Genomic DNA, 18,698 nt, shown 5'->3' with positions numbered 1-18,698 from the left:
CTCCCCGTGTCTGCATGGGTTTCCTCCAGGTGATCTGGTTTCCTTCCACAATCCAAAGATGTGCAGGTTAAGTAAATTGGCCATGCTAAATTGCCCTCAGTGTTCAGGGATATTTAGGTTAGGTGCATTAGACAGGGGTAGGGGAATGGGTCTGGGTGGGTTGCTCTTTGAAGGGTCAGTGTGGACTTGTTGGGCCAAGTGGCCTGTTTCCAGACGGTAGGGAATGTAGGTGGTGGTGGAGCTGAGGATCTCCAGCTTTATGGAGATTTGCTGGTTGATGAGAGATGGGGAAATGAGTTTTAGAAGATGCATAAAGCATTGGTGGTAATATTGGGGGAGGGGGGGGGGGGTAGTGTTGTAGAAGTATTGCAATCGGATTAGTAATCCTCAGGCCAAAGCTCTGGGGACATGAGTTTAAATTTCTTGATGGCAGATGGTGAAATTTGATTTCGATAAATATCTAGAATAAAGGGAGTTGGTCTAATGGCAACCATGTAATCATTATCTATTGTTTTTCCTGCAATGACATAAAGGGAAATAAGGCAGTGGTTTAAGAGAGGTTACTGAACGTGCATGAACACGAGAGATGGCGAGGTGTCCCCAGGGAGTGAGTAGGAAGTGCAGTGGACAGGTAGTGTTAGTAGTTTGGGAGGATGAGGTGGGTGAGAGCCATTGAGTAGAAATGATACATACTATTGTGAGAGTTGAAGTCCATGAACCTTGGTGAGACGCGTGTACAATGGCAGAGTTAGGCCCTGTGAGAATGAAGTGGCAGAGAGAAGATATCATTCACCATTATACAGTGCAGAAAATCACTGAGCATCTTTTCATTGAAAGAGGCCATTTGGCTTATCAAGTCTGTACTGACCCTCCAAAGACCATCCCACAGAGATCCATCCCCCAACTTATTCCTGTATCCTGTATTTTTGCCATGACCAATCCTTCTAACCTACATATCTTTGGACTGTGGAAGGAAACCAGAGCATCTGGCAGAAACCCAAGCAGACACAAGGAGAATGTGTAAATGGGTCATAATCCTGGAATCCTTTCCCTAATGACAATATAGCACTTGGACTGCAGTGGTTCAAGAAGGCAGCTCACCTTCTCGAGGGCAATGAGTAATGAGTAATAAAGTTTGGCCTACCCCCGTGACACCTACATACCTTGAATGAATTCCTTGAATGTGTAAACTCAACACAGTCACCCAAGGCTGGAAATGAACCTGCGTCCCTGGTGCTGTGAGGTTGCAGTGCTGACCACTGAGCCACTGTGCTGCTACTTCTTCTGGTTTAGTCCTTGCATAGAGAACTCTCCTGCATCATGATAGTTATTTTGGCAATTAAAAACTTTTATGGGTGGAGTTTTCCTACTTGCAGTTAGAAGCATTTTTTCATTCATGGCACCTAATACATCTAGGCTTAGAGCAGAATTTTCTCACACAATTTCATGCTCTTCTTTTGAATTTTGTAATGAGGCTGGTATGTATGTTTCTCAGAGCACTACACAGCCACAGAGGTTGAAGACCATTGGCATACATACTTCTTGTGCCATATTTAAAACCGACAACAATCCTTCACACTGTGTTTTTCGAGCCTAATCACCAAGGATGTAGCCCTGATTAAAGACAAACAGGAGGCTGGAAGAACACGGCAAACCAGGCAGGATCATGTGGAGAAGTCATCATTTCAGGAATAACTCTTCTTCAGGACTAAAGACAAGCTAGCTCCACACTTCATGGACTTCTGATTGCGTTCATGGACAAGGTCATGGAGAGGAAGGCAAGCTTTTTCCTGGCAGACAGCCACAGCTCATTCACAGCCAGCCAGAATACAGATTGCTCAGGTCAGTGCTGTGCCTTGGGTGAAAAGGATCACCCAGCAGTACCAAGTGACCAACCTTGCAAGGTGCTAGTTTACTAAAGCCCAAAAGATGTGTCCAGGACACATAGTGGGTGAAAAACAAGTACTGTCCAGGGAAGCAAAGTCTTACCAGTCAGTAGAGTAATGTGCTGGAAATCAATCCCCACTTTTCCAGAGTCATCCCAAAAGTTAATGATTTTAAAAAAGTACAATAAATTCCCCAATTTATCTGCCTTGTAGACCCAGGTTGACAGAAAACAGACCAGGCTCTGTATTTAACAAAAAATTAATATAAATAAATAGATTCTAGCCACAAGTGTATAATTATGAACTACTGACATATAACTTACCTGTAAAAACTTTTAAAAAACACAAAAACTCTTAGTTTCTTAAACAGGTGCAAACAGGGAGAAAACAAATGGGTGTGATGGGTGGAGGGAAAGTCTGGGAAGGCAGTTTAATGGCCCCTGTTCACCAGATTCACAAGATGATACTTCTGCTCCTTTGATTCTCCTTCTCAGGATACTTTCACTTGCTGGAAAAAGCACAGAGTGGCTAGTTCACATTTATAAAGTATCTGATTTACAGATTAAGAACTGAAGATTACAGCAATGGCTGATGGAAAATAAAATATCTTTTTTCAGGTTTGTAGACTCAAGGTTTTTACTGTACAGCAGAAACTAGACTCCTAGTTTTTGGGGGTCTAACTATTTCACACTCCTAAGCTGTTCAGCAACTGGGGAACTAATCATATCGTTGTTGGCAAGCAGGAGGCCCTTGTCATTGATAACTGGTCACTAGTCTTTAGACCAATCTGGTACTTGTTGCCTAAAGCTCCATTTGTAGATAGCATCCTGCACTACAGCTTGAACAAGCAGCCATGTAAAAGCACTTGCAATGAGTCACGTTACTTGATTTTAAAAGGTAAGGCAATCCTTCAACTTTAACTTATGATACTAAACTAGGGAAAATAGTGAATTGCGAGGATGATGCTGAACAACTTCAAAGAGTCACTGACAAGTTGGCCAAATGGACAGACACCTGGCAGATGAATTTCAATGCAGAGGGATGTGAGGTAATGCATTTTGGTAGAAGAAACATGGAGAGACAGTACAGGCTCAATGGGACAACTTTGTAGTGGCTACAGGAGCAGAGGGGTCTTGGGTCTGAAATTGGCCTGGCAAGTTGAAACAGTCGTTAAGAAGGCTTGTAGGATTCTTGGATTTATAAATAGAGAATAAAAGTGAGGAACTTATGCCACACCTCTGCAAATCATTGAGCAGACCATATTCGGAGCACTGTGTTCAGTTCTGGGCACCTTATTTAAGATGTTAAGTCCTTGGAGAGAGTTCAAAGGAGATTTATTAGAATGATATGAGGAATGAGAGATTTTAGATACAAGAAAAACTAAATAAAATAAGCTTATTCTACTTAAAGCAGAGAAGATTAAGAGGTGACCTTATTGAGATGTTCAAAATTATGAACAAATTCGACAGGGTAAAGAGGAAATACTGTTTCCACTGCTTGGTATGTCAGTATCCAGGGGTCTCAAGACTGTCAGCAAGACAGCTAGGAGTGAGATGAGGAGAAACATCTTTACTTAGAGTTGCTGGAATTTGGAGGCACTGCCTAGGAGGATGGTGAAGGCAGATTCCAGAGGAAATTTCAAAAGAGAGCTGGACATATATTCGGAGGTGATGAATTTAGAAGGCTACAGAGAAAGGGCTGGAGAATGAGACTGGCTGGGTAGCTCTTTTGAGAACTGGTACATACACGATGGGTTGAATGACCTCCTTTCATTCTATTAAATTTTATGATTCTATCCTTGGCTTTTAAAACTTCTTTTCCCATTTCAGTCCACAATCAAAAGTATGCGAAAATAAAGATAGGATCTTTACAAAGGGTAAGCGTAGTAGCACAGATAGAGTGGTCATGGAAAAGATGTTTCCACTAGTAGGAGAGAGTAGGACATGAGGGCACAGCCTTCGAGTGAAGGGACAACTCTTTAGAATAGAGATGATAAGTTTTCATTCAGCCAGAGGGTGGTGAATCTGTGGAACACATTGCCATGGAAGGCTGTGGAGGCCAAGTTTTTCAGTGTCTTTAAGACAGAGATAGATAGATTCTTGATTGATAAAGGAGATCAAAGGTTACGGGGAGAAGCCAGAATGAGGTTGAGAAATATATCAGCCATGATCGAATGACAGGGAGAAAGTGAGGACTGCAGATGTTGAAGATCAGAGTTGAAATGTGTGGTGCGGGAAAAGCATAGCAAAGATCGGACAGCATCTGAGGAGCAGGAAAATTGATATTTCAGGCATAAGCTCTTCACCAGAAGGGCTGAGGCCCGAATGCCAATTCTCGTGCCACACATGATCGAATGACAGACTTTTTTGGCCAAAAGGCATAATTCTATTCCTGCATCTTATGATTCAAAGGCAATCTTTGTCTATCTGTGCAGTTAGATTTGGTGTACACAAATTAATTCAGGCTTCTCCTGAACACTCCCCATGACAATGACTGCCTCAATTCCAACATTTAAAGCATGATGCATTACCTTGAGGTCATGATTTATGTCATAATGAATGAGTACAGAATCACTAGCCATGTTTTCCTTACATGCATCATAAGCAGCTTGATGCATTTGAGACCATTCCCGTTTCAATTTTTTTTCAACACCTCATTTTGTAAAGTTAACACTTGTGAGCTCAGGTAGAAATTGTGAGAAAAGATCTAAGCTGAGACATGTCTTTTGGTTTTAGAGCATTGACTAAACATCTTTATGTTCTCTTTCATTGGCTAGAGCCATTTGTAGATTGATTTTCAGGCCAGTACTCTTACAGCTTCATACTATGACCATGGAGCCTTTTTTACACTTTGCCTAACACTTGAAGATTCACTTTATCTGCTCCAGTCCAAATCAATACATAACCCTGTGCATGCAGCATTCCTTGCAAAATCTTAGCTTAATTATAACTTAGGAAATATTTGCTGAAGACTTCACATCATAAGGCAGTTTCATGTAGGCGTGTAATCCCACGTGTGTGTTTATCATGTTACAGTGGCATTCTGTTTAACAATTGTTTATAGAGTTGAGTTTAAAGGATTGTGGAATGTGTGTTGTAAAGTATGGTTGACATGAAGGTGTGTTGTAAAGAGGTCAATTAAAGGATGTTGGATTTATTTTTAAACAAAGCATTGCTTAAAAGTCTCATGTCTTGTGCTAGCTGCTTGTTTACTGCAGTCTCTACCTAGATTTACAACTGTCAGGTTGCAGCTTATACTTTTCAGTAGGTGGCCAGCCTTGAGAAAGAAAAAAGCATCCTAGCCTAGCTCTCCAATTTCTGAAAAACCTCTTGATCTGAGTGCAGTGTGGTACCTAGAGCTCTGGCCCAGTCTGAACCCTGACTGTCATTCAGAAGAGCATTCAGGGAAATAATTGACACTATGAATTTGAAGCCAGCTTCTAAGAGCCTGGAGATATATTATATTAGGTGCCATCTGTCTGCACATGCCAGAATGTCACACTAACAGTCACGTAAACATTTCAAATCTTATCCTTCTTGCTTTCTAGAACTAATACTTCTTGAACAAAAGTGTCTTTTTCCCCAGAAATGATTCTTTGCACAGAAAAATCTGTTTATTCCCCTTTACATGATATGTACAAGAGCATTTTGTTTGTGTATTTTTGGTTATTTATAAACATTTACATTTTGTATAGAAAACAAGGTGTTAACTAGTTATACATCTTCACTGAATAGATTTTATTTCATAATAAATCAGTATTTTGTGTTTATTAAAGATTTTGTTTGATGAATATTTTTATTTGAAGTCCAATATATGATTGGCCAAATTAGTAACCTTGTAAAAGAATTAAATTTGTGCTGTGACTTGCAGAGTAATGGAATTAGAGAAAGACAGTACATTCCTCCCATCTTGATCATACCAATCCTGAAATGCTACTGACGGTTTTATTCTACACTAAGCATAAACAAGGGACACATCTAGATTCAGGATATACTTTGGATCTCTCACTCTGTACAAACTTTGAGAGGTTAGTAATGGATGCTGCTCATCATTCATTGCCTATTGATTATGATGTTATGGACCTCAAATAGTCTTTTTTCTATCTGAGGCACTACTAGGATTGGAGGTACTCAATCACTATAACCCATTCTCACCCGCACACCATTTCTTTGTTACTTCTTTAATTCCTCTTCAACTGGGTTTTGAGCAGAACCACCTTGGAACTGATTGGCCTTACATCATGCCTGATTCAGATATATACCTTCATGTCAACCATACTTTTATAAATGTCTTTGAAAATAGTACTACGGCTATTCACTAGCTGATTAAGCTGCTTAGTCATCTCAACTTGAAAAACGTGCTCCATGTCTTAGTACAGTTTGGGAAATTAGCTTTTGCCCATTAACCTTGGTTTGTTGACATATCTTGCTACAATAATGGGTAAGTTGAGGAACTTTCAGTTATGTTGACCTTGCACTCCATTTGCCCACATTAGTGTAGGTATTTAATTGAATGGTGCTCTCAATTAGAGTGTCAGTGTTAAATTCAGTCATATCCCACCTCATATGTTATGACCAGACACCAGTTGAGGTTCCCCAATTTGTTCTGGTTCCAGATGGGATACCTCAAGCTTCCAAGAGAGAAGTGATGAACCAGCTCCTTCTGGTTATTCATCTGCCTCCTTGGTTGGTTACAACAAGATTAATTGACAAATGATCCTTTACCCTTTGGATACCTTTCTCCCAGATTCAAATTAATCATGCTTTAAAAACAGCCAATTTAACCAGACTTTCTTAAATTAACAAAAAGAATGAGTTTATTAATTACAAAACACAAAAAGAAATAGTAACACAACACAGATATACAGAATCAAAACGAGAGGCAAGGCCAAATAGATCAAAGTAAAAAAAAATGGATCAGCCCCTTAATTGTTTGGGAAGAGGAGATAAGAAGAGCAGAGTTATGATTGCTACTGGATGGCACTGATAGCATTGGTGTTGACAGTTCAGCAGGTGAGATGTTTTTGATTTGCAGGTTCCATAAATACTGTTGTTCTGATAACTTTGATGGTGACTGAATTCCAGTGTTCATGGTGAGAGAGACTTTCCCTCTGTTTACCTGAAGTGTGGGGTGTTTTAAATGACAGTGCCCAAAGCTGTGACACTCACAGCACTCTCATCCATACATTAGGACATCTGGCAATAACACACATATACTAGTGTTGCAGTCAGTTTTTAACCCCCTCTTTGTATATTGATGGAGGGTAAAACATATATACTTTCAAGAGATAGTTTGTTGCTGGCTAGTCCCCCTCTCGAGCTGTTTTACCCTAGTTAGACCTGCTTGTTATCTCGCCTTGTTAAGACTTTCTCTCTTAAGACTCTTCCTGTTTGATGTTTCCCTAAAACTTTCTGGGGGTTCTGCGGGTTTTATTCACTGCCAAACAGTCACTGTATTTACATTCCTAGTTATTTTTTTCTCTGCAGCAGTTCTTCTTTTCAAAAAAAAGTACACATGTTGGAATTAAAACTAAAAACCATCTGCAAGTTCTAAAGATTCTAATCCAATGTTGCAGCACTCCCCCTGCAGGATGAATGAAATGATATTCAATCTCATTTTTAAAAATGTTTAAAAAATATATTTTCCTCCGATGCAATGAAATGAGATTCTGATTCTCATTCATTCTCACTTCATTACAACGGAGGAAAAATATTTTTAAAAAGCATGAAACAGCTGACACAGACACGTTCATTCCTCTACCCTTGGTCAATTAGCTTTATAATTCTAACTGAGACTGTTTAAATCCTGGAGATGGGTTGCAATCAGATTTGGTTGCCCAGCACTGTGAGTGATTTTTAACTGGTATGGTTCAAGGAACAAGCTCTAGTGGAATACCTGGTATCCTTGGTCTTAAACCTTTCTATGAAAGATAGTTGCAATCAATATATATAAGGAAGCAACGGTCTAATGGTATTATTACTGTCTGTTAATCCAGAGACCTGGGCAATGTTCTGAGGACTGACATTTGAATCCTGCCATGACAGATGGTGTAAATTGAATTCAATAAAATCTGTAAGTTACAGACTAATGATGACCATGACTCCATTGCTGACTGTCAGAAAAAAATCTGGTTCACTAATGCCTTTTAGGGAAAGAAACTGACATCCTTACCTGGTCTGGTCTACATGTGATTCCAGAACCACAGTAATGTGGTTGACTCTTAAATGTGCTCTGGGCAAGTAGGGGTGGCCTAGCCAGGGACCCTCTCACCCTGTGAATATATCAAAATATTTTAGAACCAGTGATAAACTAAGAATTTCCTTTTCTCCTGTGGACCACTGATTCTGAAGTCTGTTTAGATTTTTTTGGATGAATAGCTGATTGGTCTCTTTATTCCTGATTCAAGTACCTGAAGTAGGACTTCCCCTGTCCTGATACCACTATTATCAAAGGCTATTTTAAATACTTGGTTAAGATTTGGAGCTGAAAGCTTCTTTGTTAAAATAGCCTTTAGCCTTTCAAAAGTTTGGACGTTCTAAGTTCATACTACCTTTGTTTCTTCAGTCAGTCAGTGGTGTAGCTTCTTTGATTGAAACTGGCATACGAAATTAAAACAGAGATTTCAGAAAATTCTTGTGCCACTGCTACTGCTTTTGGCCTTGCATCATCTATTCATTTATCATTTCATCTCTCCTTTGTATTATATCTCTTCTTTCTTATGCTTTGTATTTCAAACACCTCCTTTTCATTTGCTAAAAGCTTTTGCATCTCTAACTTTTCCCAGTTCTGTTGAAAGGTCAATCACCTTTGTTGTCTTTGTTTTCCATTCCCCAGATCCTGCCTTTGAATTTTCAGAATCTTGTTTTTATTTTACATTTCTAACTTTGCAGTATTTCATTTTTCATTAAAAACTTTGGTTTTCTGTCTGCCTCAGTTGCTTTTGCTGAAATCTTATCTAAGGGAATCCATAATGAGATCCTCGCTCTGGCCATCAATTAATATTATTGCTGGGACCCAATGACGTCACTTCATCCTGATCTGGACAGGTTTGAAAGAACAAATTAAAATTCAGTCAAGAGCACTGGGGCAGGATGTGAGTAGATGAGCACTCTTGTGTTGAGAGTGTGGTGCTGGAAAAGCACAGCAGGTCAGGCAGCATCTGAAGAGCAGGGGAAGCAATGTTTCGGGCATAAGCCCTTCATTAGGAATGGATAAGCACTTTTGATCAATTTCAACCACCTGTCAACTTGGCTTTGGCTGGACAGATAGGGCTATACAATCGGTTTTGCTATAATGTGTATTTTTTCAATGCAAAACATCTTTAATGCAATTGAAGAATTTAGACTGTTAGTTGTAGAACCCGAACTTTCCTTACCTGTATTGGCTATGACACAATTCCAGCCCCATTAGTTTAAATAATGCAGCTATTGCAGATTTTCTTATAACGTGAGATTGCATGGGAACTGAACTGTTGTGTTACATCAGAACCGACTGTAATCACACCTCAAATCAAATGGAAGTGAAATTTGGGTGGAGTATAAATGGTAGCCAAACCAATAAAGTCCATTTACTACTCCAGTACAAGTTAAAGTTACTCCTCACACTGCTACAGTACAAGAAATCAACTGCTGCTTCAAGATACTCTGTATGGCCTACCTTCATTGCTGCAGGAGCTCGAATCATCCACTTGCATCGAACATTATTCGGATACACAGCTGGAAAATTTGGAGAGGTGAAACTTCTATCATTCTGAGTTAAGAGGTTTCCACACGTTTCTTTAAAATGAATCAGATCGAAACACAATGGTATCAAATAAATTAGATAATACGATGAATAACCACAAAATTAAAACCATGATATTTTGCAATATGATTATTTTCAACTGTCGTTCATTTCATCTTATCTGATGATTGGTTATTCTATCAGCAATTTATAAATTGAATCAGTTATACCACTCTTGCTTTTGTGCCAGAAAGATGTAGGTTCAAGCCTGACTCCGTAGATGCTGAATACATAACTCTATTTTGACACATTAATGCGCTGCTGAGGAAATACTGAGTTGTTGGAGGTGCTAACTTCTAGTTAAGAATGACCTAATGGTCTTCTCAAGCATTTTATAAAGATGATTGTACATTACCTCAAGAAGAACATGCTTTTGCCTGGTGTCCTCACATAACTTGTACTACCTGGTCATTCAATTCAGATTGAATTGTGCTATATATAAATGACCAAAGCTTCTGAAATAAGTGATCTCTATTTAATGAAAACTTACGATGGAATAATAATTGATGTGGAGGGAAATGCAGCAGCAAGATCTGCTTAAATTATATAATACTACTGGAGTACCAAAGAAAAAGAGACACACAGGTATACTTCTGAAGACATTAGTTGTGAAAGTTGTCAATAAGATAGAGATCTTATTTCAACGGAGATTCCAGAGTCAACCATGGAATGTTAAAGAGGAAGGGAACAGGTAAGGACACAGAATGTGCTTTGAATGGGGGGCTTCAATGTCCATTACCAATACTGGTCACGAGCATCACTAATGACCAAGTTTGCTGAATCCTAAATGATCCATCCACCAATACTGGCCCTGCAGCAGATGATCAGAAAATCAACAAAAGGGAAAGATCTGCCACATTCTTATCACGCTTCCTGTTATAGGCTCATATGTGTACCCTATCTCAATCCATCGAGATCAGTATGTACCATCTCACTATAGACAGATCACAGCATATTATCTCAATGTATTCTCGCTAGAATATATCATCATAGACACATTCAGAACACATTCCCATTGTAACTACAGTAATAACTTGAATTTATGTAATGTAAATTTATATAGCAAGGTGCTCCCTTGCAAATCACAGGAGCATTATCAAACACAATTTACCAGTGAATCAAATACATTTACATCACATTTATGAAATAATGACAAATGCTTGATCCAAATCGTTTTGGAAAGAGGGAAGGGAATGAGATTCCTAAGGAAGGTTTTTTTTAGATCATGTGCATCTTAAGTGATGTGAATACTGCATGGATGTCAGCATTCTCGTTCTGTGTTTAAGCTGTTTCTACTTTTAGATAAAAGCAAACAAGTGAACAAGTTTGAATGTTATTATTTACTCAGTTTTGCACTGGAAAGCGCATGTTTTTGAATCTGATTGAAACAAAACATCCTTAACCTGAGCAGCAATACATTTGAGCTGCCTCAGTTAGAATTTGAGTTCTGTTCTGTACTCTAGTTCTTAAGAAAACCTTTGTCTAAACCTATGAATATCTAAGAAAATAAGATGCAATAAAAAGTGTTCTGTGGTATACTACTACAATAAAATGCTATGTTAATGTGCCATGCAAGTTTGAATATTTTTGTAGTGTGGCATAAACACCCATTACAATCAAAATCTTATCTGATCATAACCCACCTCCAGCAGAATAACTAGATTCATACTTACTGCACTGATACAATTTATTTATTTTCAAAACATCTATCTCACTGAGCCCCTCAGCAAATCCAATGGGTATGTTTGGATTTCGTTTGGGTACTATAGTAGGCTGCGAAGATTTGGCAAGATAGTACCTGCAATCAAAAATAAGTTGCAGTTAAAAAGAAACACTCATTATGTATTCAATCCTTAAAACCATTCTATTAGTCTTGCTCCTCTTATTATTTCTGCATAGGTTGCATTAACTATCGATTGTAAACAAAAACTACTGGAGACATATGATGCTCAATCTCAAAACAGTGATGCCTGTTATCAATTTAAGATTAGTAATCTATTTTCAATGCAGTAAGCATTCTTATTCAGATTATACTTTTAATCCTGTTAAAGTCCTTTGATGTGTCCTTATCTAAACTATATTTTCATTCGATGTAACCTTCAATGTCAAAAGTGAACATCAGAAGGAGGAAATGGCAGCTCATGTTTTGGAGAAAACAGTAAAAGATTAAAGACTGGAAACTAGTGCATTTGTGTTGGGGTGGAGGGGTGTGGTTGCAGGCTTGGGGCACAAACACACCTGACTCAAATGGGAGAGACGGTGAAATAGTAGTAATGTCATCAGACTAGTTATCTAGTAGCTCAGGTGAATGTTCTAGAGAAATAAGCTCAAATCCCATTATAGAATCATTATAAATCCTCACATCCCACCTTATAGAATTCAATTAATAAATCTGGCATTGAAGGCTTATTGTATAAACCTATCTGACTTATTAATGCCTTTTAAAGAAGGAAATCTGCCATCCTTACCTGGTCTGGCCCGCATGTGACTCCAGACTAAGAAAAATGTGACTGCGTATTAACTGCCCCCTAAAATGCTCTTGAAAACTACTTACTTGTACCAAACTGCTGGATACTAGATTTAATGCAACAGTTCATGAAGATGGCTATGACACAACAGAGACCATAAAATATAGAAGCAGAAGAGGGGCATGGGTTTCCTCCGGGTGCTCCGGTTTCCTCCCACAGTCCAAAGATGTGCAGGTTAGGTGAATTGGCCATGCTAAATTAACCATAGTGTTAGGTGCTTTACTTGGGGTGAATGTCGGGGAATGGGTCTGGGTGGGTTGCTCCTCGGAGGGTCGGCGTGGATTTGTTGGGCCGAAGGGCCTGTTTCCACATTGTAGGGAATCTAATCATTCAGCTCTTTGAGTCTATTCCTCCATTCAGTAACTGATCTAATCATCCTTGCTTGCATTATGCCCATAAGTCTTGACTCCCTTACTGATTGAAAATTTGTTTGTCTAAGCCTTGAATAGTCATAATGTCCCAGCTCCACAACCCTCTACCATATAGAATTCTATAGATTTGTTACCTTCCAAGAGAAGAAATTCTTTCTCATCTTTGGTCTACTGGGCATTCCCTTACACTGAGATTATGCCCTCTGGTCATAAACTTTCCCTCGAAGGGGAACATTCTCTCAGCATCTACCATGTCAAGCCTCTATATTTTAATAAAGTCACCTCTCATTCTTCTAAGCTCCAATGTTTAAATGCTCAACCTACTAACCCTTCCCATTAAAAAATCCCTCCATGCTGAAGATCAACCTCACAAATCTTCCCTGGACTGTCCTCAATGCTCAAATATCTTTCCGTGGATAAGATGACCAAAACAGTTCACAATATTCTAGATGTGGGCTAACACATGTTTTGTATAGATTTCCCTATTTTTCTACTCCATTACCTCTGAAATAACATTCCATTTGCCTTCCCTATTACCTACTGAATTTGGATGCTAGCTTTTTTGTGATTCATGTAGTACACCCAAATCCTTCTGTGTTGTAGTTTTCTGCAGATTTGTGCCATTTAAGTATTATTCAGCTCCTCTATTTTTCACCAAAGAGTGTAACCTCACATCTTCCTGTGTTATGTTCCACATGACAAGCGTTTGCCCACTCACGTAATCAGTCCATATCCCTCTGTAGGCACTTTTGTTATCCTCACCAGCTGCCTTTCCACCTATTTTTGTCATCCACAAGTTTGGCTAGAGCACATTCACTTCCTTTATCCAAGATATTGATGAGTCTGTAAATAAATATGGCCCCAGCATGGCACTGAAAATGCCAACCTACAAATACAGAGCCAGCCAGGTCAGGGATGCAGAATGCAGGCTCACTACCAAACCCTTCTCCAGGTTGGTGAAACCAGCAACTTCAAACTTCACCTTCACTGGGAAAACCAAATTTGTAAAAATATTATGGTGGATGAGATCATGGAATGTCACAAAGTTGTTTTAGGTCAGCAAGAATGGGAATGGATTAATTAATAATCCTGTAGCAAATGGACTTCCAGCAAGGTGTTACCATCATATGAGAGTAGAAGAGAAACAATGTTCTGAACCTGAACAAAGCAAATGAAATGGACATGAGAGGCCAGCTGCCTAAGGTAGTTGGAAGACTACATTAAAAGATATGGCAGTAAACAATCATAGAAACATTAAAAATAGGAGTAGCAGGGGCCCACCTGAACTCTTGAGCCTATTTCATCATTCAATATGTTCATAACTGATCTTACTCAATCTCATACTCCGTAGTTCTGTAGCAAAGAATTCTATGGGTTCACCATCCTATGAGTGAGAATATTTCTCTTTATCTCAGTTTGAAGTGGTTTACTGCATATCCTGAGACAGTCACCCCTTGTTCTGGACTCCTCCACCTCCCACCTAGGAGAAACATCATCTCTGCATTCAATTTGTCCAATCCTGCCAGAAGCTTATACATTTCAATGCAATTTCCTCACCAGCAAATACAGATGCAGTCAAGTCAAACTCTTATGTCAAACCTGCCATCAGGTTTGCCAGCAGTAATCAGTTTGGTGAACCTTTACTGCACTCCCTCTATGGCAAGTATGCTTTTTCTTCAGAAAGTAGAAAAAAAAACTGCACATAATATTCCAGGTGTAGTTTCACTAAGGCCCAAACAACTGCCATAAGATGCATTTGTTCCCATACTCAAAACCTCTTGGAATGTCCAACATATGATTTGGCTTCCTAACTGCTAGCCATGCCTACATGCTTGCTTTCAATGATCACTATACAAGGTCATTCAGGTCCTTTTGTACATCAACCATTCCCAATCTATTATCATTTAAATAATACCCTTCCATTGTTTTTTCTCACCAAAGTGGATAACCTCACATTTATCCATGTTATACTGCATCGGTCATGTATTTGCCCATTCAGTCAATTTGTCAAAATTGCTCTGAAGCCTCACAATCCCACGTAGTCTTATGTTGTTAGTAACCCTGGTAATATTACACTTGATTCCCTCAGCCAAACTGTTGATATACATTGTGAATATCTGGGGCCCAAATACTGATCCCTGTGGCACCCCACTTGCTGCTGCCTTCTGCTCCACAACAACCTAGTTATTCATACAATCAAAAATAGGAACTGCTGGAGAAACTCAGCAGGTTGGCAGCATCTGAGAGAAGAGAACACAGCATCAATGCTTCAAGTCCAGTGACCCTTCTTCAGAATAAATTTGAATCTTAAAGTAGATTAAAGTAGCTTAAACTCACAGAGGCCGGGCTGGAGTCTGAGCTTTGGACATTGAAATTCACATAATGAGAACATTGGAAAGTTAATATCTACACTAGCAAATATGATCTGAGTAGAGGGAACCAGAAAAGTTTCATGATAAAAGTGGATCAGGGAGTAAGATGCATTGAGGGAATATTAATAACAAATAGCATCTTGGCTCAGAAAATCCAGAAATACTATCAGTAAGAATGGAAATCAGGAAAAGCAGGAAATGTTGAGAGTAGTTTATTGGCTCCCTTACAACAGATATACCATTGGGCACAGCCTAAAATAAGAAATTAGTGGGGACTGCAACAAATGTAATGTAAGATTTGTGGTGGAGTTTAATTTTCCCTTCAAACTAGATCAATCACATTGGAAAAGGTTGGCTGGAAGATGAGTTTGCAGAATCTTTTGTGACAGATCACGTAGTCACAATAAGGTGTAGAACCAACTAAGGATAAAACTATTTGAAATATAGTATTGTGCAAAATGCCACTAAAATGTTGATAATATCTAATATACCTTGATTTCCAAAAAGCAATCAGTAAGGTGCCTTATAAAGGTTAATACATAAACTAAGAACTCATGGAGGTGTGGGTGATATATTAGCACGGATAAAAGATTGATTAACACACAGAAAATCAATAGAACACCTAACTAAGGTACTGTTGAGCAGGTGGAGTAATGACAAGGATCAGTATGAGAGCCTCAGCCATTTACAATCTATCGTACAATCATGAAAAGACAAAGAGCAATGTATCTAAGACTACTGATAATACAATCAAGATGGTCAAATAGCTCTATGAAGGCCAGTATCCTGTTATCAAGTCACCCTTTATTTGCACATGCAATGTACACTACACTGACCCAACTAGCTCAGAGCCTTGCTCCGAAAGTGAGCAGAATCCGTGCCAGTCTTGTTTATATCTGTCATCCAGGAGTCCCACTCAGGGAACTTGTATTCTAAAAGGTCTATCTGGCTGACCTCGTTCCTATCACTACATCCCTCCCCTCTAATTTATGGGAAGTAGGCCCATTCTTTATCCTGCAGCCTCTCCTGGGGTGTTTTTGCACCAGGTTGTGTTCCTCTCACACTGCCTTGGATATTGGTGGCATTTACCAGACCGTAGGCCACATGATGCACCCACAGCATCTCTGCCGAAACTCATCTTCAGGCGGTAACAGTGTCAAGGCTGCGACATATGTTGTGTCCATCTTATCCTCTGAGATGTCTTTGACGCTAGGTGGAGGAAGACAGCCCACTAATTCTGACAGCTTTGCCGATGTTTTGAAAGGCCGGTAACATTTTGCCCCTGCCCTGTTTGCAAGGTTGCAGCTTTCATGTGGTCCACATGCTTGTTCAGGGCCACCTCCCCAACCCATACTTTATACCTCACGGGACCTGACTACCCACCCGCCAACCATGGTTCTTACACATGCAGGGCCATTCCTGTGGTTTCAACACCAAACTTCATTCCCTGAAGTAAACTGCCTCTCTCACTTAGAGGGGTCTTGTGTCCGGCATTGGTGTTTGTGCTGCTGTTTCCCCCTCCCTGCCAGGACTAGGAAGATCAGATTTAACCTGGTGCAGAGTCCTCTCCCCATTAGAAACTCCGCTGGGGGCTGTACCTGTAGTTGCATGAGGGTCCTGTAACCAAACAGGAACCAGGACAGTTTGGGATCGAGTGAAGCTGCAGGCTGCTTCCTTAAGCCTGCTTTCAAAGTTTGGACTGTTCTTTCCACAGGTCATTGGGTAATGGATGGTGTGGAGCTGTCATTATATCCCGATTTCCATTTGACCTTAGGAACGACTCAAACTCCCTGCTGGTAAATGATGACCCATTGACAGTGAGCAACACCTCTGGGAATCACTGTATTGGATACGATGCTCACAAACGTTCAATCACCATCCTTGTGTTTGATGAATAAACCACTCTGAGCTGGGTTCATAATGACCAAGAACATAGAACCCATGAAAGGACTGGCAGAGTTGACATATAACTGAGTCCGTAGTTTACCCGGCCATTCCTATAAATGTGGAGGAGCTTCCAGCAGGTAATCTTTGTCCTGTTGGCACTCTGGCACTGTCCCACCAACCCAGCTGTATTGGCATCCAAACCTGGTCACCAGCTGGTGGAGTTCAGCCAGTATCAGGCTGTGACCTTTACTCCGGACTATCACTCTTGCTCCCCATAATAAAATGCTGTCCTCCTCAGTGATCTGGACTCACCAGATTCAGAAAGGTTTCAATTCTGGTTGTGATAGCTCTTTTGTTTTTCCCATCAGTACTAGCTGGTTTAGTTTTGCCAGGACAGAATATTTTAACATCCTCAGTCTGATAGTGTCAGTGGTAACTGGAAAGGTATCTAGAAAGTTTAAATCCAGAATGAACCCTTCCAGAGGAGGCTCTGCCGATGGTGTATCTGCCAGTGGGAGGTGGCTCAAGGCATTGCCACTTGGCCTTCTCGATCATGTTCCAACTTGAAATTGTACGCATTTAGAATAAGGGCCCACCACTGAATTTGACTTGAAGCTATGGTAGACGTGGCCCTGTCCTCTTAAAGTAGACCTAGCAGGGATTTGTGATCCAGTATTACGACAAATTTACATCCATAAAGGTATTGGTCGTTCTGAGTCTTACAACCTTATGCTCCACAACCACCTGATGAAGGAGCAGCACTCCGAAAGCTACTGCTTCCAAATAAACTATAACCTGGTGTTGTGTGATATTTAACCTTGTCGAAATACTTCTTCAATGTGATGAGAGTTTCTGCCTGACCCACCCTTACAGACAGTGAGTCTCAGATTCCCACCACCCTCTGGGTGAGAAAGTTTTTGCTCACATCTCCTCCAAACCTTCTGCCCCTTACTTTAAATCCCTGTCCCTAGTCATTAATGTCTCAAGAGGAAGGTGTCTTCCTTTCAATACCTCTCCTAATTTTATACATCCCAATCATGTCCCCTCTCAATCTCCTCTGCTGTAAGGTTTTAGCCAACGAGAGCCTAACCATAATGCCACTGGCACCTCAACTTGACCACACTCAGCTCAGGAACTAAAAGTGAAATGAGACATCACCTAAGCAGGTTCCATGACTGAAGGAATACACTACCTGGATGATCTGCTAACTGGTTTTCCTATCTCACAATAGTATCTCTGCTGCTGATACCCCGAGGGCATTCCCTATCTCCCCAGGTTCTCAATCCCCACAAAGCCCACATAGACTAGGTGGCACCAAGATACCTGACAAGAATGAACACTACCCTAGGCATCTATTGAAGCCAAGATGCTGGCCATTAGAATCCATTTCTGCAGATTGGCTAAACCTCCTGTTACAATTGTTAACGATGGATACAGCCGGACAAGCAATTGTTTCCTATTAACAATAATCAAAAATGCATTGTCTTGTAATTAATGTGACGGTGCTGTAACCCTGTGAAACTGACTGTACCTACTGCTCGGGGAGGAGAATTCTTAACTTAACTGTGCAAAGCGTCTGTTTTGTATCAGTCCGGTCAATTTCTCCTCCCCACAATATTGTGTTCATCAATTTCACAAGATCCATATGTAGTCTCGATTTGTAATTGGACAATTCTCTGACAGAGCCCCTGCTAATTGCACCCTTGCCTCAGTCAAAGATGCATTTCATCTGGCCCTGGAGATTGACCCGCTTTTAAGGCTGACAGACCACTCAGAACCTCCCTTCTGACTATGCTAATTTCTTTGATTTTATCACGGACCTTCTCCCCGATTTCTGTACACATATTATCTCTCTCATCTAGTGAACATTGA

The 18,698-nt window shown here is 40.1% G+C and overlaps 1 protein-coding gene across 1 annotated transcript in view; it reads right to left on the bottom strand.

Annotated features, from left to right (window-relative positions):
• Positions 1 to 18,698, bottom strand: part of LOC122558118 (low choriolytic enzyme-like) — a 112,440-nt gene that overhangs the window by 30,539 nt on the left and 63,203 nt on the right. The window contains exons 7-8 of the mRNA XM_043706435.1: positions 11,342 to 11,466; positions 9,543 to 9,661 (exon numbers count right to left, since the gene is read on the bottom strand). Of these exons, the coding sequence (XP_043562370.1) occupies positions 9,543 to 9,661; positions 11,342 to 11,466 (244 nt within the window). The remainder of the gene's footprint in view (positions 1 to 9,542; positions 9,662 to 11,341; positions 11,467 to 18,698) is intronic.

Source organism: Chiloscyllium plagiosum, chromosome 16 (assembly GCF_004010195.1).
Source record: "Chiloscyllium plagiosum isolate BGI_BamShark_2017 chromosome 16, ASM401019v2, whole genome shotgun sequence".
Taxonomy (NCBI): domain Eukaryota; kingdom Metazoa; phylum Chordata; class Chondrichthyes; order Orectolobiformes; family Hemiscylliidae; genus Chiloscyllium; species Chiloscyllium plagiosum.
Note: the sequence above shows the minus strand (reverse complement) of the source record. Positions and strands in the feature narration are given on the sequence as shown.